Source organism: Typha angustifolia, chromosome 8 (assembly GCF_048772165.1).
Source record: "Typha angustifolia cultivar Huaian chromosome 8, ASM4877216v1, whole genome shotgun sequence".
In the NCBI taxonomy this organism is placed as follows: domain Eukaryota; kingdom Viridiplantae; phylum Streptophyta; class Magnoliopsida; order Poales; family Typhaceae; genus Typha; species Typha angustifolia.
In genome coordinates, this window is record NC_133246.1 from 2,022,169 (window position 1) to 2,042,069 (window position 19,901).

General features: G+C 38.2%; 4 protein-coding genes across 10 annotated transcripts; 1 reads left to right on the forward strand and 3 right to left on the reverse strand.

Moving 5' to 3' along the window:
• Positions 1 to 93: 93 nt before the first annotated feature.
• Positions 94 to 3,871, reverse strand: LOC140765209 (probable alpha-1,6-mannosyltransferase MNN10). The gene is made up of 5 exons (XM_073104170.1): positions 3,404 to 3,871; positions 3,215 to 3,247; positions 3,037 to 3,127; positions 608 to 868; positions 94 to 445 (listed from the first exon to the last, which is right to left on the reverse strand). The coding sequence occupies exons 1-5, from the start codon at positions 3,869 to 3,871 to the stop codon at positions 348 to 350; spliced, it is 951 nt and encodes a 316-aa protein (XP_072960271.1). The 3' UTR covers positions 94 to 347.
• Positions 3,872 to 4,119: 248 nt separating this feature from the next.
• LOC140765208 (uncharacterized alpha-1,2-galactosyltransferase C1289.13c-like) lies at positions 4,120 to 5,994 on the reverse strand. Its single transcript, XM_073104169.1, has 6 exons — positions 5,420 to 5,994; positions 5,089 to 5,121; positions 4,877 to 4,967; positions 4,542 to 4,802; positions 4,381 to 4,474; positions 4,120 to 4,261 (listed from the first exon to the last, which is right to left on the reverse strand). The coding sequence occupies exons 1-6, from the start codon at positions 5,873 to 5,875 to the stop codon at positions 4,240 to 4,242; spliced, it is 957 nt and encodes a 318-aa protein (XP_072960270.1). The 5' UTR covers positions 5,876 to 5,994; the 3' UTR covers positions 4,120 to 4,239.
• A 1,428-nt stretch (positions 5,995 to 7,422) lies between these two features.
• On the reverse strand, positions 7,423 to 10,847 carry LOC140764178 (uncharacterized). Of its 5 annotated transcripts, none has more exons than XM_073102597.1 (9): positions 10,580 to 10,847; positions 10,412 to 10,471; positions 10,272 to 10,322; positions 8,663 to 8,883; positions 8,348 to 8,492; positions 8,122 to 8,249; positions 7,966 to 8,028; positions 7,815 to 7,883; positions 7,423 to 7,691 (listed from the first exon to the last, which is right to left on the reverse strand). In XM_073102597.1, exons 4-9 carry the CDS (start codon positions 8,852 to 8,854, stop codon positions 7,620 to 7,622), a joined length of 669 nt encoding a protein of 222 aa, XP_072958698.1. In that variant the 5' UTR covers positions 8,855 to 8,883; positions 10,272 to 10,322; positions 10,412 to 10,471; positions 10,580 to 10,847; the 3' UTR covers positions 7,423 to 7,619. The 5 variants fall into 5 exon arrangements, with proteins under 5 accessions (XP_072958698.1, XP_072958696.1, XP_072958697.1 ...); XM_073102595.1 differs by having other exon boundaries at positions 10,272 to 10,331; XM_073102596.1 differs by having other exon boundaries at positions 8,663 to 8,897; positions 10,272 to 10,331.
• A 2,686-nt stretch (positions 10,848 to 13,533) lies between these two features.
• On the forward strand, positions 13,534 to 18,660 carry LOC140765134 (uncharacterized). Of its 3 annotated transcripts, none has more exons than XR_012105145.1 (4): positions 13,534 to 13,835; positions 14,919 to 16,663; positions 17,009 to 17,146; positions 18,141 to 18,660. XR_012105145.1 is itself a non-coding variant. In XM_073104071.1 (4 exons), the coding sequence occupies exons 1-3, from the start codon at positions 13,793 to 13,795 to the stop codon at positions 16,870 to 16,872; spliced, it is 1,872 nt and encodes a 623-aa protein (XP_072960172.1). In that variant the 5' UTR covers positions 13,536 to 13,792; the 3' UTR covers positions 16,873 to 16,909; positions 17,009 to 17,143. The 3 variants fall into 3 exon arrangements, 2 of the variants coding, with proteins under 2 accessions (XP_072960172.1, XP_072960171.1); XM_073104071.1 differs by lacking the exon at positions 18,141 to 18,660 and adding an exon at positions 16,789 to 16,909 and having other exon boundaries at positions 13,536 to 13,835; positions 17,009 to 17,143; XM_073104070.1 differs by lacking the exon at positions 18,141 to 18,660 and adding an exon at positions 16,789 to 16,915 and having other exon boundaries at positions 13,537 to 13,835; positions 17,009 to 17,143.
• Positions 18,661 to 19,901: the final 1,241 nt, after the last annotated feature.

The following is a 19,901-nucleotide window of genomic DNA, read 5'->3' on the forward strand; positions in this document are numbered from 1 at the left end:
GAATGGAGAAAAAGTTAAAGCTTACTCAGATTTCATAGTAGCAGGAATCACCTATATACCCTGTTAGTCTTGCAGCAATCAAACACCAGACAATTTGGAACCCCCAATTCAAAATTCTTCCTACCAAATTTTAATAACAGAGAGGCCTCTGCTCTGGTACCAGAGCATGAAGCTTTCATCTATAACTTCAAGATTTTTCAAACTATACAAGAGTATAGCAGCACAAGCTCTAAAACTTGGTACAGAAGATTACAAAGTTATACATCTAATGTCACATTACAGTGTAAAAATTAAAATTAGACCATGTCACACTAAGCTGAACTGGAGGAGGTTGATTACATGTGTGGTTATATAGTTCTCATTTCTTGGAGAAATTTGGCAGCCCATCTCCTCTTGTCATCTAAGCCAGCTAGGTGCACCATAAAGTCTCCATCTGAATAGGCCCCTGAATCAATCATAACTACTGGGTCAAAACAATATTTACTATAAAGTTGGTTGAATTATTAAAATAATTCATGATCCAAAGAGAAATTATGATGTTTTGAGAGACGATAAATTAAATTTTACTGGCATAAATAAATGGGAAAAAGGAGGAGAATTAAAAGACCTTGCCACGTAGTCCAAGGGGAAAAGATCAGACGGTAGACAGATTTCCACGTGGGAAACCAAGGATAGGAGTTGAAGAGGCATTGCATCGGCGCTACGCCCACGTGGACTCGCGATTCCTCGGGAGGGAGGCGGCCGATCAGGTGCTCCATCGCCGCGTTATCACCGCTCTTGGTGGAATCGAAGCGAATGAACGATGTCAGATTCCACCACGTGTCTAGGAAACTCTCGCTCCACGACGATCGCCGTACGAAGAAGACTCCTGCCCAAAATGAGATTAATAAATGATTTATTACACTAAACTCCTCTAAAACGATTAGCCGTTCTCTATGTACACATTCTCAACTCTTTTTACATCCACGTATATATTTTAAACTTAAAACAAAATTCCATATAAACTTTTTAATTTAGTGTCTATAGGCTTAAAAAGAAAATTCTTAGTTCAAAAAATCTAAGTGGGTAAAAGAAAATTTAAAAAAATGTATGTAAATTATCTTATTCGAAGCAGGGGGAGGACTAAGTTTAATCAACCATTTTCTCCAATGATGGCGGTGGTCATTAATTAATACATTTTTTTGTTATAGATTTGTCACTACCTGAGTACTTGCTTCAGTCAAATTAGTAGTAATTAACAAAATAATGTGGCATTAGGAGATAGAACAACTTAAAACAGGACCAACTAATCTCGTTTTTCAACCTTAAATATGGTTGAGATTTAGAAGAATTACGAACTTGATTGTAAAACTAAATTAATAGTGTCAACTTTTTTTATTTGATATAAAACTCATCTTTAAATTCAAATAAGAAATAGATTTAAAAGATATTTTATGTCAACGGATCAGAAAACTTCTTGTAGTGGAGCAAAGAGATTGTGAAAAAGAAATAGGACAGAATATTTTATATGATTTCTTGTCAATAGCATTTAAATTTGACTTTGCTGATAAACTTATGTAATTCGCTACTCTAAATCAGATTAAAGAAGAAAGTAGATTCTCCCTAACCTAGTTTCAGTATGAATTAGTATTTTGTTACGATGTCATATTAGTGTTTACTAATTTGATGCTATTCGGACTAGATCGGATCACCTTGAAAGATATTGGGCTCAATGGGTTGAGTCTAATTATCTTATTTGCTTATTTGGCTTAGTTAGAACCTTAGTAGGTTAGGATTTTATTTAATTAGTTAAATTTAGCTATGCGCAGTTTTGAAAAAAATATTCGCAGAATATTCTACAAGCATCCGAATAATATCAAACTAGTTAGATAATATTGTCAATCTCTAGATCTACAACTTTGGTATTCGTGACTTTTTCAAATTCAAATATGCGGTGAAACGATGGCGACGAAACGAAAGGTTAATCCGAAAAGATAAGGAAGACTGATTTAGTTAGTTTGTTAGGGTTTTAACTTAATTGTTTTAGTCCCTAAAGTGAGCATCTATAAATATGTGGAGAAAACTCTAATTGCAATTTTAATCTGATAATTGAAACGGTATTGTGTCTTTATCTCCTTCCTTCTTACTCTAGCAATTAGCGCCATCTCTCACCTTCTTCCTTTTACAGCCCAAGCCTTTGGTCGGCTTCCTTTAACTCCTAATCTCTCTCTTTTATAATAACTTCTCCTCCTTCACTCCGAAGAAATTAACATAGTACCTATTTAGCCATCCAAGAGCTAATAAGCTAAAGTTCATCCAACCTTCGGCCACTGTTCGACCGATATATCTCAAGATCTACCTATCCAAACTCTGCGATCTTAGATTCGTTGGAAAGCTATTTTCAAAGGCGCCAACATATCCAAAATTTAAAAAGATGCAACGGTTAAATTATCTACAGTTTTCTTCGAAAGTCACGTTCTTAAACTAGTCCACAATCATTACATATCCAACCGAACCGGTTCATAACATAATCTGTTTAAAAGAACTCTTAAATTCAATCATTATCCAAACGAAGTTAATAGTACTTCAGCTTATACACAACCACCTAACCTGTTATTTACTCGAGATAAGTTGAGAACTTATTTTAAAATGAAGAAAATTTATATTTAATTTCTTGTTGCGTGCTTGGTTGTAAAAATAGAAATATTGCTGAAATAAAAATATAAACTAAGATGACATTTAATTGTGATAGTTAGAACAAAAAAGAAAAGGAAAAATAATCTTATTAATTATTACCCTTTCATAGTTTTATATAAAGAAATCTTATTCTAAAATATAGGAAATAGAGTTACAAATTATATTATAGTTAATTTTATAACTCTTATTATTAGCTAATTGGATAGAGATATTTAAAAAAAAAATATCCCAACTAAAATTGTATCCGGTGTTTGGCATGGAATTTTTAGAATAAAGAGAGTTAATTAATAAGCAAATCCTCATGGAATCTAATTAATAAGCAAAAGATTAGTAGGAAATAAAAAAAGGATGCAAAATTACCTGAATTAACCCCGTTAAAATCTTCCGTCACCACTAGATCAGGTGAGGCGTGGAAATCACTGTGACCGATGACGGCAATCAAAATATTCTCCTGCGAAACACCGCCGACTCCAATTTATATAATTTTGTTCTTAAAAATAAAAAAAAAATTAGAAACAAGAATTATAGAACCGCTTACCAATTCGACGGCCGGATTCATCACGACGGTGTCCTAAAAGCCAGCACAGAAAATATAAAAGATATTGATAAAGGTAGTAATATTTCAGTGATGAATAATATTTTGAATGATATAATAATGATAATGTATAGTATTTTAGAAGTTTTTAATTATAAAATAAGTATATAAAGGAAAAGGAAGTAAACTCACGGCGTCGTTCCAGAACACCCAGTCATAGTACGGCAGGTGAGATCGGACGGCCAATATCTTACTCCAGTTCGGCGGACGGCTGCGATCCACCAAGCCCCTCGCATCGATGAAATCGTACCCCATCCCCGCCGCATAAGCTCTCTTGTTCCCCTCCACCGTCTCCATCACCCCTCGAAACGACCTCCGCGGCCGTCCTCCGCCGCGGGAGGCGGCGAGGACCTCCCTATCGTCGGAGAAGCTCACGATCGCGATCCTCGGCCGGATGGTATCTCCTCCGGAGGAAGATGCTGGAGAGGCGACGTGATCCGGCGAGCACCGCCTGCCGAGGGCGTTGGCGCGTCGGAGGACGGGGGCGGAGGATTCGAGGGAAGCGAGCGCGACGACCAAGGCGGAGATCAAGAGGGGGATCCAGAGCCGTCGATTTCGGTGGCGGGTGCGGGGCCAGCGATCGGACGTACGCGGAGGCATGGGAGGAATGAGAGGCTTCTCTCTTCTTCGTCTTCTTCTTTGGAGGCGAGAGGAATTTTGGGGAATATTTTGGCACGTACGTGATTGAATAATTGATTACAGCTACGGATAGAAGTATCCGTTTTGAACCAGAGTAATGCCAATAAATAAATATTAAAAAAAACCCAATTCAGAATTAACTGTCTTGTAGTTAATCAATTTAATCCTAGTTTTATAATTCGCTTAGTACATCCACTTGCATAATTCCAAAGATATTCTATCTTTAATTTTTTTAAATAAATATTATCTTATCAAAGTCAAATCTCCAGAGTAAAAATTAAAAAGGATAAGTATTAAAGATGCAGTGGACCATAACGAAGCCAAACGATTCAAATTGCGTGTCCGACAGACCTGCCATTCAGAGCGTTATTTATTTATTATTCTTTTGAGGGTATTATACAGTAAAGAAATCTTTAACGCAAATTAACGTTAACACAAGACTTGATCAAAGGAATTTGCTCATCTATTACTTCTCGACTAGATCTTGGAGTATATTAGCTATCCATCTCTTCTTGTCATCTAAGCCAGCGAGGTGCACCATAAAATCTCCATCAGAATAGGCTCCTGCAAGCGTTGTTAAATGAGGTTTTGTATTATATTATATGTACGATCGAATGTGACAGTGTGAAACCTTTCCAAGTCGTCCAAGGGGAGGAGATCAGACGGTACGCAGACTTCCACGTAGGCAACCAAGGGTAGGAGTTGAAAAGGCATTGCGACGGCGCGACGCCGACGTGGGCCCGCGATTCCTCGCTGGGGAGGCGGCCGAGCAGGTGCTTCAGCGCGGCGTTGTCGCCGCTCTTCGTGGAACCGAACTGAACGAACGAGGTCTGATTCCACCACGTGTCCAGAAACCTCTCGCTCCACTCCGATCGCCGTACGAAGAACACTCCTGGGGCGGAGATCGCCAGCATTTATTAGAGAAAAATAATTACAACTAATAGTTTATAAGTCAACTGAGATTACCGGCGTTAACCCCGTTGAAATCCTCCGTCACAATGAGATCAGGTGACACGTCGAAATCACCATGCCCAATTACACCAAACAGAATACTCTCCTGCAAAATATATCTACCTAATTACTTCCAACTACTCTCTCTTACCACAGTTAATTTTTTACACACACACACACACATATATATAGAGAGAGAGAGAGAGGGATTAGAGGCACTGTCTTACCAAAGATACGTCCGGATTCGTTACCAGCGTGTCCTATAAATCATCAACATAAAATAAGTATTAATTATGTTTCCAAAGTAAACAGTTGGGAAATTTTCACATAGCACCCTAGATTTTATGATTTTGATCTTTCTTGCCTTTGGATTTGCCGGTAGATGTTCGTTTAATTAATGATACTAGTAGCGTTACCGGTACTATTTTTCGTAAGGAGAAAAGGAGGACTACTTATGCCAATATTGGTTTGGAATCGCAAAATAGTTGAAATATAAGGAGTTATAAGATTTTTTTGTGTGGAAAACTAAATAGTAGTAGTATTTGTCTTGGAGCTTACGGCGTCGTTCCAGAACACCCAATCGTAATAACGCAAGTGAGATCGGACGGCGAGTATCTTGCTCCAGCTCGGCGGACGGCTGCGATCGAGCAAACCCCTCGCGTCGATGAAGTCGTACCCCATCCTGGCCGCGTACTTCCTCTTGTTACCCTCCACCGTCTCCATCAACCCTTTAAACGACGACGACCTCCGTCGCCCGCCGGCGACGGAGCCGGCTATCGACTCCCCGTCGTCGGAGAGGCTCACGATCGCGATCCTCGGCTTGAGGTGCCCACCGCCGGGTGACGCCTCCGCGGGGGAGCACCGCCGCCCGATGGCGTTGGCGTGGCGGAGGACGGCTGCGGAGGCGTCGAGAGAAACGAGGGCGAGGAGGAAGGCGGTGATGGAGAGGGGGAGCCAGAGCCGTCGGCTTCGTTGGCGGAGGCGGGGCCGCCGCTCGGACGGACGTGGGGTCATCGGAGGATCGAAAGATCTCGTCGCGTCGTCTACTTCTTCTTTGGTGGTCGTGGTTGGGTTGGGTTATTAATTTAAAGGTGGAGAGAGAGAGAAGAAGGCATCCTCCGTGTTTGAGTTGTCAAACTTGTTTGGTGTTCGTTTTGGACTGGAATTCTTGCGGCAACCGAAGCTTGAAAGATGGTGATGGGAAGGTTTTTTTTACAAATCACACCATGCATTTTTATCGTAGAGCGCAAAATTATTAAAGTTATAGGGGTTTATATGCAATTTTGTCTCATTTCATTCGTAAGGAATGAGGCCATAAGAATAAATTAAATAAACCACCCCTCCTAATGTCCTAATCACTGACGTACTAAAGTCATCGATAGATTTAATACCGTGAAAAATACAACCAAACTACTAGAATAGTCAAACATTTTGGCGATGGTCGTAGCTAAGACCAGCCAATAAAATAATTTTGTAATATTAAAACGGATCGAAGCATCCAATGATGCTCTGGATGATCTCAACATACCAAAATGAACGGTTGAGATTCTCAGTGTGTGTTGTGTTGTGACTTCTTTAGTCCCACATCGGCTACTAATGAAAGTTTACTTTTGTTTATATACCACCGCGGCACCAAATCTGTCGCCGAGCTCAGCCGCGCGAGCTTGTAACCCGAGTGGGGGGCTATTGGGGTGATGTTGGACGATCTGTCTTACTCCGCGGGTCGGGTTTGATTAGCTCTTAGTTGGCTCGCCCGTTCCAAGTTGTTGAGCTGAGTCACGTGGCTTGGGCGAAGGCTCAGGCTACTTGGCTCCTAGAGTGGAGGGCAACGCGTGAGGCTGGTTTCACAGAGCAGCGACTACTTCCCGCTCTCAACGGTGGAAGGATAACGGGCCCATGCGAATCAAACCCGCTATGACCCTACGGGTTTGACTTTGATCGGACCATCACCTTTTTACTATTTTGAATTTTCTAAGTATAATATATAATTAAGATGTGAGAGGTTCATTCATAGTTTTGAATTTTCTTTCTTATAATTATATTTTAAGGGAAGTATAATAATTAAGATTTATAATTTTAAATTGAAGAATTGAGGGGTGCTTTTTTTTTTTCCGTTAATTTGAAGGATATGATAAGATGGGTAGATTTAATGGAAGGAGAATAATTCTAATATCATTATGGTAGAAAATACTCTAATAATTTGTATACTTCCTTTCCTATTTTAAATTATTCTAAAAGCAGGTGTTCAAAATAATACAAAGAGAAGTTGGATGATAGTTTAATTTTAGATACGGCGGGACAATTTGTAATTTACTCTGAAGTCTAATAAGAGAATTAAGTGGATATGCTCTAAGAAAAAAAAAACCGTAGTTATGCTCTCATCTTTACCAACTAAACTATCCCTCCCGACATCATAACCCTAGCAATTTATGCTTAATACTTGAATAACATCACAAAAATACCCCACAAAATATATCACATCCCCGGATATCAACAAACAGACAGTCAAACTAAATTAGGTGCTCGCCAGTAGTTGGGAGATATCACACGCAAGAGAGTCGTATCAAAATAGCCAGCAATCAGCAATAAATTTTATGGATGTTTGTTAGTGTACTCAGTTGCTATCAGGTACATTACTAGTTAAATAACTACAGATGGACTTTTAGATTGGATTTGGACTTCCAACACGAGCAGGAAGAACAGCTCTCCAATCTTATATTTGCTCAAACATACATCATCTTGGAGGGTTGATTTCTTCCTACGAGTACAGCGTTTTCAATCTCTTTGCTGCGTGAATGAAACCCACAATCACCTGCATCTCGTCCAATTGCTTCACAGTTGGGAGAGAATAAGATCAGCAGAAGTAAGGATTTTTATCAAAAGATTGAAAGGAAATAAATGAAGTGAGATAGAAACTATGATCAACAAACTATTCAGGAATAAGAAAAGGCACCTGAGAGAGGAAATGGTGCTGCACGCCATGAAGCAGCTGCTCCTTTGTTGGGTTAGGATTGATGCTCACCTGAATCATTGTAAATACTCATTACAGGTTAGATATAGTTAACTCAACTGACCAAAAATTAACAGGGGGTCGAGAAACATACAAGGTTGAAATGCCTCCAATATCTCCACAAGGTGGCAGTCCCTAGTTTTGTCAAATTTGCTCTCTGTAAAAAAAAAAAAAATCATTAAGTTTAATTACCACCAGTAGGTGACAAACCTTTTTAAATACATGAAATATGAGGAGATTTATTTATTACCATTTGTCGCTTAAAGATATGGGAGTGAATATCTCTATATCCGCTTCGGTTAGTCGACTTTACAGATGATGCCCATGGTCTTGTATGTCGAACCCTTGGCTTTGTTGGTTTATGGTATTCTATGCTGGCTGTTGCCAATAAAAAATGCATATATAATCAGTGGATTTCATTTCACTGGACTGTAAAATAATTAAATATTTATACCAGCTAACCATTAGTATCTTACAGTAATCCATGTCCTTCTCTCCCATGTCAGAGCTGCTGCAGAAAGAATTATCATAGTCAACGTCGTCATCTTCATTACCTGTTGGAGCTTCTAGAACACTCAAAGCATTCCTCTGCAACTTCACCTCTACTCCATTTTTAAGGACCTGAAACCCCAAAATGGCATAACTTCTCTGACAGAGTGAAAGCAAATAATAATACTGAACCTAGATAATATCATAACATTACAGGCATATACAAGCAAATAATGTCAAATGATGCATCAGATATGGCTCAAGGCAAGATGTAAGAGGAAGAGGAGGTAATTGTTCTTTACCAGCCAATGCCAGCCACCAAGACCAACAGCCTTCTTCACGACACCCTGAAGACCAACCAAAACAGACTTTGTTCTGTTGTTACCAGTGACAATAACTTTAGTGTGTCTGGGAAGCACCGAAAGCTCCTCATCTCCACTTTCTTCTCGTGATGGAGATAAAACCCGAGATGAACAGAATTCAGCTTCGATCATTGCATGTAAAATGCACCAACTCCAATGAGCTATTCAAGAATAACTAAAATTCCATTAGTATCATCAGTATCTAAAGTCATGATGCTAAACAGATATATTTTTCTGGTAACATCAAACAGGAAATTACAACTTCATATGAAGAACAAATAAAAGAACTGGATCCCAACAGTAAGTATCATTTGTAGCACCACAACTTTCAAAATTAAAGAAAGAACCAATGACTTGAAGTCTCAAATACAAGAGATATCAACTTGCGCACATGTTGGGTTGGCTGGCTAATTGGTGGATCCTGCAACCCTGAAATATCCTATATACTCAGCTTCCCAGCACTTACAAATATTATGCACCCTTATAATTGAAAGCATGTAGCCATGTACAGTGTGAGGACACAAGATGAAATCAGATTGGTTTTATTTCTAAATCAGCATTAAAACAGTCGTTGACAAAATAGAAGTTTGTCTGGAGATGATTTTATGTTATTATAAGCATACTTTCTAACAACTAAATGTTTTCTCAAACAACATTTTACAGCTGTTGAACAATGTGGATTTGGTGCCTTTTCATTGACTTTGAGGTGAGCACATGGATCTGGATAGCTCAGGTGGACAACATATGCACACCTTCAATGTAATTTGGCTTGCATGTGTTAAATGCAGTTGTCACCATTACCTGCACCAGTGTTTCTAAATTCGATGGCTTAACCCCTCTTGTTTAAGTTTACTCTGCATCCTATGCTGGATCACAGCATGCAACAGATTACAGAATTGTTTGACTAGAATAGGACTCAGGGAAAATCTCCTATGGTTAGGTTAGAGGCAGCCTGGTCATGGTCAGCCAGCTAAGAATAGGTAGTCCACTTCCAGAAAGCAACATGCAGTTTGATCCTTAAAAGCAATTCAACCTTTAGATTGCAGTAGACTGTATGGGATGATACATAACTTACACAGCTAAGCAAATTCTAACACTTAGCAGCTGCTGGGCCCACCAGCCCACGATTGATAACTCAGTTCATGGTAAGGTATGTGTCCCGACCAAACGTGACAGCGATCTACCAAAAAACTGGACAGAAAGAAGAATGCACAATAAACTAACCAAGATTCTACATCACAGTCATACTTCCTTCAAACTAGCCAATTTACTTAATTTTACAAAGGCCTAATACTTGGTAACTGAAATCGAGCAGTATATTGATGTCCTAAAAGAATCTCAGCGCGGCAGGGAACTTGCACTAAAAAACAATTTTGCCCCGACTGCGGTTCCTCATGATCACCTAAAAGGTCACTAAAGACAACAACCTTGGATCCAAAATCGCAAAAGCCCTGCTAAAACTTGCATTCGAGCAATAAAAAGATGTAATCTGAAACTCCAAAACAAGCTCAAACAGTGGCAAGTAATCAAACTACACTAAATCTCTCACCTTTAGTTCCTCCTCTTTTATCGAGCACAGATTGCACAAAAGTACTCTTCCCTGCCCCCACTAAAACGCAACAAGAATGAGAAAATATCCAAACTTAAATAATAAAAAAAGCAACCTTACAAGCATAAAATTCTCCTTACCTAAATTCGATTTCTAAATCCTTCTCTATAACTCCCAAACTCACAGATCGCACTTCAATTCTATTAACTCAAACACCGAATCCATCAGCTCACACTCAACCAATGCGCTAAAAATCCAAAACAAACCAAACAAGCAAGAAATAAGTTCATGATTTGAAGATGCCTCACCACAATCCCCCAATTGCGTTCCTTGACCTAGTAGCAAGCCGGCGGTGAACAAGAGAATGCGGCAGTTTTAAGCAACGGAAACACCGAATCCAAGGTTTTCCGCCATGGAGGATCGAATTCCGAGCTCGAATTAGCCGGAAAAAGGATAGATCTAAGGGAATGGCTGCGTGGGAGGCGGTGGAGTGGGGAGTTTTGATGCGGAGAGCAGAGCAGAGAGCAGAGAGCAAGGAGAGGGAGAGAGAGAGAGAGAAGGCACACTAAATGCTTCCCAACTGCCAAGGTAGTAAACGGGGAACAGGCTTTAAACGTACGGCTTCTCGCTCTTCGTTTGGCTTTAGCGAAGCCGGCTTGGATGACCGGCTCGGGAGTATTGTGCTGGTGCGGCTTATTATATTCAATCGGGATAAATTATTCCCCAAATTCGGTGAAATAAGTGGAAATAAAGTCCTTATATCCATTTTATTCCACCTTAGACGAGAATAAGATGAGGATTTATTTGAGATTAAAAAAAAATGTATACTAATTATGAGAGTTAGGATAAGATATATAAATATGATTAGATTGATCTTTTCTTTCTAGTTTAATATAAATACATATTTATTATTTTTCAAAAGAACGATATGAAATATATTATAATTTTATTTTACAAATATTAGATTATTATGATTATTTCTAAATTTTTTACTAAAATATAATATAATAAATTTTTTTAACAACTAGCCCGTGTACATAATGTATAGCGTGTACACATGAGATTATATTTGATGTTAAAAAGATTAAAGAGAATGCTTGTTATTAAAGCTTAAGTTTCCCTAAATACTGGATTCAATGGGTTATGCATGCGGATAGAACTAGTTGTTTATCTATTATGCTTGTTATTAAACCCGAATGGATTTTCATTTGGGTTGTGATAATGTTTTAGAATATTTAGCTAGAACAAAATAGTTCAGTGTTTACTGGTAGATGCAAAGATATAGAAGCTCTCCATCATAAAATAACCTCCATGTTTTATTACCGAGCAAAGTTGCAGGAGGTGGTAAAAAAGCCTAAAAAGATGATACAGTTGCTAGATATCAAAAATGGTTAAAAACAGGAGTTTGTAGGTTTTCAGGCGGTTAACGCAGTTCTTGAATGAATATACTTTGTTTTGTTTTTGATTTCTCTTGTGTTCGGATGACCGGTTGTCTTTGACTAATCGGCTAAACTTTGAATAAGTTGTTTTATTTATTTATTTATTTATTTTTCTTGAGGCTGGGGTTGTGTGTTCAAACCACCTGTTTGGGTTGTGTAGCTTAACAGTTGTTTTCTTTTATAGTGGGGGGACATGCTGATGAACTATGTGGGCTTTTGATATATAAGGTCAAAACCTATGTGATGCTTATTTATTTCAATGAAACAGTGAGCTCGTATCTTTTATTAAAAAAAAGGAAAAAAAAATTACCCTCACAATTTCGTAATTTATTAATTATATTTATAATCATTCTGGATGCAAGTCAATCCGAACATGTTAGATGTCTCTCATCTTTTACCACTCGTACCTAAGTGATAATCTCGAGGCACATCGGACTGCTCGGAGAAGCCGCCATTCACGTGCCCCCCACTCCCGAGTCCCAACGATTTCCCAACCCGAGTCGAGCCGCGCCAAGCCGAGCCAAGCAAAAAAAAGAAAGGCATCAACTTAGTGTTACTTGGGGGGCCGGGGGGGGGGGGCCCAGCGACGGCCCACGTTTCCGCGTCCATCGTCCGAGATTACCTCCACGCGATTACGACAACCCCAAGGAAGAACCTCCTATCATAACCCCAACCAGGTGGGTTAGCAAATGGGTTCACAGCACTAGGTCGCTTTTATCCCTACGAGATGTTTTCTCTAGGCGGGTTTAAAGTCCGGGTTTTGGGGGCTGTTAAGTCCGGGTGGCAGCTGGCGGGCATTAACATAAAATTTCAAAACCCTGTCCGTTTCCTGGATTTGAATTCAAAATTAAATTAGGATAAATGTCAAGAAAAAAAGGGGTTAACAGGGAGGAGGCACAGTGGGGGAGCACATGGCCTGCATTTATTCGACCATTTAATTACCCCTCCGTACGCCATTTGATTGATACTTGATAGAACGTATGACCGCCTGATCATCTCAAACCTAAGCATGCAGGACTTTGCTACAAACCCAACGACCCACCTCTAAACGTTCCCCATCTGTCTGCTACACTCGGCCCGTTTTAATTGGCCCGTTTTAAAGCCCACCCATCCTCTGTACTAGTTTTCTTAAGTTCGATCCATTAACCCGTCAACCAATATATATATATATATATATATATATATAAGATAAAGGACTAGAAGTGACCACAAAAAGGAATACATGGATATCCAACGAGGCCTACAAGATAAGTGTACCTAGGAGTGGGGCCCAAGTGAGCCACTTGGTATTGTCGCCTAGGTAACCAATATAAATAACACAATTAAATTAAAAAGAAACATAATTTAAGAAATAGACCTCGAAGAGTGTACCCGAGTTCTGAATTATAGCCTATTCTAATTTTATTTTTAAATAATATTTTCGCTCTTCTGTTATTTAAAAGAAGCTTGTGTTATAATGGTACTTTCGAATTTGGGTTTTAATTGTATTTATTTTAAGTTCTTATTACTTGTCTCAATAATATGTCACTAAGTTTTAAAATTAAATAGTCATCTTATTCTCAATTTTATTTTAATTTAAAAAATGCGAGTAAAATATTTTACTAAGCTAAAAGTGTTAATATAATATAAAAAAATTAGCGATAGTTTGGGAGTTGGGTACACGTGTAGTATTTCCATGATTTTATAAGCTATATTGAAAATAAAAATAAAAATGCTAGATATACAGTAAACAAGCAACATGAGACAAGTTAGAGAGAGAGAGAGAGAGAGAGAAGCGTATAGAGACCCTCGGCTCACGTTAGTAGGAGGCAAGGTTCTGGTTGTGATCGTGATACGGTCGTATGTAATAATATGGGCCTTATCGTGCACCGTTCTGTGTCTTTCTTCTCTCGCGTCTTCTCGGCTAAAAAAATTCCTCCTTTCCAGCTCCCTGGTGAAAAATCAGATGCCGGAAACCCTAGAATTCGATCCAAAACCCTAATTTTTTGATCCATTGAAGTCGACACCTCCTACATCTCTGAATCTTTTGGGAACTTCTTGGCTAGAGGGTAGCGACATCGAGCTTGGGGACTGTGTGAAGCGATGGAGGGCTTCATGTTCTCGACCCCCATGATCATTTCTCCAAGTGGGGTTTTTTTTTTTTTTTGAATCTCTTGATTTCTTCTTGTTCATCTAGGGTTTTGTCATCATTGTATTACTGTTATGATGTTATAATCTCTTCCCCCCCTTTTTTTTGTAGTTAGTACCTTCAGTGTTCCTTTGATTGCCAAGGCGGAGCTACAAGAAATTAAGACGTCTTGCTATTAAAGATATCAACTTTGGATTAATTTACTTTCGAGTATATTAGAACTGTTATGGTATTAATTCTCTGAAAAAAAAATGATCCTATTTAGTTAAACTTGTCTGCGTGACGTGTTGTATGCAAATTCTTCCAAGAAAACAAATTAGGGGGAAAGTTTATAGGAGTATATCCATGTGATTCATTCATTAAATAATAATATAATATAGGAAAAGAAAACTCAGTTGCATGTAACTTTAGATTTTTTGATAATTTTCCGCAAATGCATGGAAGTGTTCTTTATCTTATAAACTTTGAAATGAAAAGTATTACGTCATATCAACCGGGACTAATTTTGTCAAATCCTATGTGTAGTTGTGTATACCTATACAATATGTCAATGCCGTATGCTGTTCCTGATGTGTCTCTTAGGTTCTGCATAAATTTTGCTTGTGCATTGTTTGGGGTACATTTGTTTCAGGGATAGGAGGTTATCCCGGGATGAAGCTTGCTTGGCTTATGAGAGAGCATTAAATCTGATTTATTACTTATTAAACATAGCCCACGAATATTTTTTACAGATTATTGCCCATTTATGATTTTGCGGTTTTGCCTATTGGAGGTGAGACCTTAAGCCACCTCAAGGCTTATTCATCAATAAGTCTGATTTTCTTACTAAGGGGAAGAAATGCAGCTTTGAATCAACTATAGAATGCTAAACCGATAAACTACAAGGGAGGTCATACAGTTATACCAAACCACCAAATACGACTATGCGACTATGATGGGACCTTTAAGATCCACCCAGTATCGTTAGCATCATCTTTACAATTGTTGCATTTACACTAATTGCAACCATTGTATTGTTCTTGATTCTCAGAAAGGAATTTACTTTGAACATGTTGTCTGATTAATTTATGTCTTTTGCAGTTGATGTGGAACCTCGTATCAGCGATGTAGATGAAATGTTAGAAAATTCTGTTGGGAGGGATCTATTTGACCCAATTCAAGAACCTTATGAAGGTATGGAGTTTGATTCTGAGGAAGCTGCCAAGGGATTTTATAATGCATATGCTGCTCAGATGGGGTTTAAAGCACGTGTCAGCTCATTTATCCGCTCAAAACGTGACAAAACAATTATCTCTAGACAGCTTGTGTGCTCAAGAGAAGGTTTTCGCTCAGCAAAAGATGCAAAGAGTGAGGGCAGAAGCAAAAGGCCACGGATGATTACTAGGGTGGGCTGCAGAGCAATGATTATGGTAAAGAAACAAAGCTCTGGGAAATGGGTTGTCTCAAAATGCGAGAAGGTTCATAATCATGTACTTGGGACACAAGGGAAAGTAGTGATGTTGGATCATGATCCTTATGTGCGTCAGGAGGATGACGAAGTAGATAATACAGTAGGGAATGAAACAGATTCACTTGTTGCAGGCCATGCTGATGAAGTGGTAGTCATACCACCTGAAGTGGAACCTAGTATTGAACCACGTAAGGGAATGGAGTTCGATTCGGAACAAGAAGCACAAATTTTCTACAGAGAATATGCTAGGCGTGTTGGGTTTAGAGCTCGTGTGAGTTCATACTATCGTTCCAAGCGTGACAACTCAATTATCTCTCGATTAATTGTATGTTCAAAAGAAGGATTCCGTGTGAAAAAAGATGATAGTGCTGAAGAAAGGCTTCAGCGGCCGAGGGCTGTTACAAGGGTAGGATGCAAGGCGATGATCATGGTGAAAAAACGGGTTTCTGGGAAATGGATTGTATCAAAGATAGTAAAGCACCATAATCATGAACTAACTCCTAAGACGGCATCAGATGATGAACATTCTGACGCAGAAGATGAGGAGATGGACGAAATGGAGAGGGTCTTGGTTTCAGAAAATGGGGATGCAATTGTGGAACCATATGAAGGTATGGAATTCGAATCTGAGGAGGCAGCAAAGATTTTCTATTTTGCATATTCTAGACGTGTGGGATTTAATATGCGTGTTAGTACATATTACCGTTCAAAGCGTGACAAATCAATCATATCTCGTTTATTTGTGTGCTCTAAAGAGGGGTTCTATTTGAAGAAAGATTCAAGTAGTGAAGGTAAGATAAAACGACCACGAGAAGCCACAAGAGTTGGTTGTAAAGCAATGCTCATGGTTAAAAAGAATATTTCTGGGAAATGGATTGTTTCAAAATTCGAGAAGGATCATAATCATCCATTAGGATCACTAAGAAAAATAAGAAAATTGCGGAAGAGAAAGCATTTATTTGGTCATTTGAAGAGTACCGCAAACCAGATTGAGCTGCACCATGGTTGTAAGGAATCACCAACTTTGCGGTATAACAATCTCTGTCGTGAAGCCATGAAATATGCAGAGGCAGGTGCAGCATCTCCAGATGTTTATAATGTGGCAATGCTTGCTTTACGAGAAGCTGTCAAGAAGGTTGCAGCTATTAAAAAGAATGCTGGAGAAGTCTCAAAACTAGGAACAGTTGTCAGTAGAGTAGAAGATAATAACCAGGATGGTCAGGTTGAAGATGTTACTCGACGATCTAGGATGCGAACGCACTCTTCCAGTCCACAGTTTAATCCAAGTTATGATAGGCCTTCCAGGAAATTGCGAATGTCCATGGCAAGCAAGCAGCTGGGTGATCATGCCAGTTTAAATTGTCCAACAAATCAGGTAGTGAAGTTTTGAGATCTTATAGTTCTCACAATTTTGGTACAATCATTTTCTTATTCACCTGTTTGCAGTTGGTTTCTTATAACTTGACTTGCCTGTCTACTTCCGGATGTTCTAAATTGCAGCATCTGAGCATCGTTTCTGGTGAAACAAGCAGTACTTTCTCTGATGAACCAATTAACGAACTGATTCAGCAGGCTATCTCATAATTTTATCAGCTTATACAGCAGTTCATCATGTACAGATGTAAATGTAATTGCAACTGTACCAGCATGTTTTTTTTTTTCCTACTAGGAATAAATGAACTGGTTGCTGATATAGACAACATATCTGATACTTTTGCAGGTCATTGTACTATAGGACCTCGACAAGTGAGACTTGACAGTTCATTCAACTAGGGATCTTTATGTTTCCAAGCTGAGACTGATGGATTGAAGCTTCTGGGCATTCAGTGCACTGGAGCAGTCCTACCAATATGTCAAGGTAAGTATACTAAGTTTTAGTTGTTTTTAGTATTAGAATCTTGGGCTATCAAAGTAGTACCTGAATTCTGTCTCTCTTCTCCGTATTCATTTACAAAGAGGTTGTATCTCAATCTATTGCCTCAAAATTGCACTGTATACATTGCATCAAGACTACATGCCTATCTCAAGGTTTTCAAGAAATGCCCATGGTAGAAATTGTGTTCTCAAATGAATTACAAGAATGATGGGTATGTTACATGGGCAAACTTCATTCCATTATAGTCATACATCATAATATAATAAATTTTATTTCATTAATAAAATATAGAGATCTTATTGTTGTTAACTGCTGTGGAATTTGTCAAATCAATTTTCAGTTAAGCTGTTTTATACTTCTGTTGTATAAAGAGACATTCTGAAACCATCATATAATATTGCCAGTATTTGCATGGTCAGAACTTTGAAAACGATCTATTTGGAGTTGAAAAGTGGTAGTTGACTAGTTGCAATTGCTGTTATGCTGATATAACAGGCCACAGCAATAGTATGATTACTTTGGTTGATTATATTGCTTGTTTAGAGTGTAAAGCAATTTTCGGTGGACTGGAGAGTTTAGTTAACTAATTGAAACATTCAAAAGTATTAACTATTACTGTTAAACAATGTCAGAAGAAAGGGATAACAACCAAATTCCCCTGTTATTGGAGTAGCTATTTTCTATTTTGTACTATGACATGATCTCTTACTCATTTTTGTTTGAAATAGAGCCAAAAGCTAGCAGGTTCAGTGTTCCTGGACAACTCAAAACGATTTTGTATGGATCATCCATTTTCTATTCCTTGATGCAGTCATCTCTAACCTTCTACTTTTTCAGCATTTAAGCATCAAAATTCAAAACATTTTTGACATTACCAGTTGCTAGCTTATGCAATTATCAGAAACCATTACTTCTATATTAAGAGAACCTCATTAACAGTCTTGTTGCGTAACTGAATTTTTCATTTTGTATACAGCTTGCCAAGAAGTTGTACAGCGGGGAGATGATTGAACTCCGACGGCGAGAATCTCGGTGTACAAATTCTGTTAATATTGTTGACTAACAAAAGATTGGCATTATGTGTCATGTAGCAACTGCTATCAAAAGCAACCTGCATCAACCATTTACATCTGTACTCGTGCGCTACGACCTCTTATTTACCCTGACAGGAAAAAAGTTTTCCATGTTCAGAAATCCTCATTACAGGTGAATTGCATATATACCTACACAGGCAAACAAATGCCAATGGTGATGGTAAAGTGTAAAAATCCATTGTAATCATATACCTGTGCATCATACCTCAAAGGATATAGGATTGCCTTCAATATATTTCAGTCATGGCAAAGAAGCAGATATAGTAACTATCTTTTTTTTCTTTAAATCCTTCTTAACACTGTGGGTCATAATAGAACTTTTATTACAATTACAAAAACCTACTGTTTCTTTGCATACTCTGTGCTAGAGGGACAAATCTGAAATAAAATTCTGATATCCTATCATTTTTATTCTCAAATTGAAGAGTGCATACATAGCTGATGAATTCATTTCCAAGCTGAGCTGCTGCCCTAGTTTTATCCACTTTCCTTCTTCAAGCTTACATTCATTTACAACTGGAGCTAGCAAAGTATATTTGACTCAGTAAAGCCATAAAAATGAGCTTAAATATTTGAAGTCAACCCCAAATATGAATCAAACAAATATAAATTATAGATCCAACAAGTACAGAAGTTCTCTTCTATTTTTTTTTTCCTTTTTTTTCCTGAATGATTCTTTATTTTTATTTTCTTTCTATAATTCCACCTAATCATGGTCAACAATATATTATAACCACATCTGGTAGCTTCTCAAATCTCAGTCTTCCTCCCATAGTTTTAGATCATTTCAGACCCATAGATTTTAAATCATATGAGCAGCAACTTTCATATAATGAGAAAAAACTCCCTCTCCAAGCATACAAAACCTTGAATGGGTATAAGCATTATGCTTATATAATAATACTAATAATACAATTTATGAGATCTAGAAAATAAATCCAATATGACCAAAGTTTATCATCATGTCAAAAGGTAAAATTTTGGGCTCATGTCGTGCCTCCAAGACAAACAAATATAGTTGAAAATATTATGTCTTAAATGAGGCTTTTACGTGCTCCATGTTTCTACGTGCTGTGCTTCCATTACCAAGATTAACGTACTATCTTAATGCCCATTACATCTCCTCACGTAGAGGAAAAATAAATAAATAAATATATTCATATAGTTCTTATAGTTGGGCCCCACCCTTTCATTTGACCACAAAGTTTAGTAATATATGAATATGGTCTTTATTAGAGTATTGCTAATATGATAACTTGTTATCCAAACATAGTAGATAACGCCGTAATTTATCATTAAGGTGAAGGGTGGAGAGAGGGGAAAAAAGAATATTATTCTTGTATATTAATCTTGGAAATATACGATGGATTCAATATTCCGACAAACTATTTAAATCCATTATTTATACTTGAAAAGTACGCCACAACACCCAAGAAAATAAAAAGGTTAAGGTCTTTCTTGCAAAATAACAACACTATGGGGTGGTGACGGGTCGGATCCAATAGCGGTATACGCTATAACGGATCTGGCATTCATGTCTGAAATGGGGCAAAAGGCTAAACGGGTATCAGTTATGGATCCGAAAACGAAAAATATCAGGTCAATGGATGACCGTTTGATGCCGGTAATCCCTGGCACAGCCC

Coding starts and splice junctions, on each gene's coding strand:
- LOC140765208 (XM_073104169.1), bottom strand. CDS start 5,875: ATGACCCCACGTCCGTCCGAGCGGCGGCCCCGCCTCCGCCAACGAAGC. Junction 5,122..5,419: donor GGGTGTTCTGGAACGACGCC/GTAAGCTCCAAG, acceptor GATGATTTATAG/GACACGCTGGTAACGAATCC. Junction 4,968..5,088: donor CGAATCCGGACGTATCTTTG/GTAAGACAGTGC, acceptor TATATTTTGCAG/GAGAGTATTCTGTTTGGTGT.
- LOC140765209 (XM_073104170.1), bottom strand. CDS start 3,871: ATGCCTCCGCGTACGTCCGATCGCTGGCCCCGCACCCGCCACCGAAAT. Junction 869..3,036: donor TTTTAACGGGGTTAATTCAG/GTAATTTTGCAT, acceptor CATTTTGGGCAG/GAGTCTTCTTCGTACGGCGA. Junction 446..607: donor CCCTTGGACTACGTGGCAAG/GTCTTTTAATTC, acceptor TGATTGATTCAG/GGGCCTATTCAGATGGAGAC.
- LOC140764178 (XM_073102594.1), bottom strand. CDS start 8,854: ATGATCGAAGCTGAATTCTGTTCATCTCGGGTTTTATCTCCATCACGA. Junction 8,493..8,662: donor TTGGTGGCTGGCATTGGCTG/GTAAAGAACAAT, acceptor TTGGGGTTTCAG/GTCCTTAAAAATGGAGTAGA. Junction 8,029..8,121: donor ATATCTTTAAGCGACAAATG/GTAATAAATAAA, acceptor TTTTTTTTACAG/AGAGCAAATTTGACAAAACT.
- LOC140765134 (XM_073104071.1), top strand. CDS start 13,793: ATGGAGGGCTTCATGTTCTCGACCCCCATGATCATTTCTCCAA. Junction 13,836..14,918: donor CCCCATGATCATTTCTCCAA/GTGGGGTTTTTT, acceptor TGTCTTTTGCAG/TTGATGTGGAACCTCGTATC. Junction 16,664..16,788: donor TAAATTGTCCAACAAATCAG/GTAGTGAAGTTT, acceptor TCTAAATTGCAG/CATCTGAGCATCGTTTCTGG.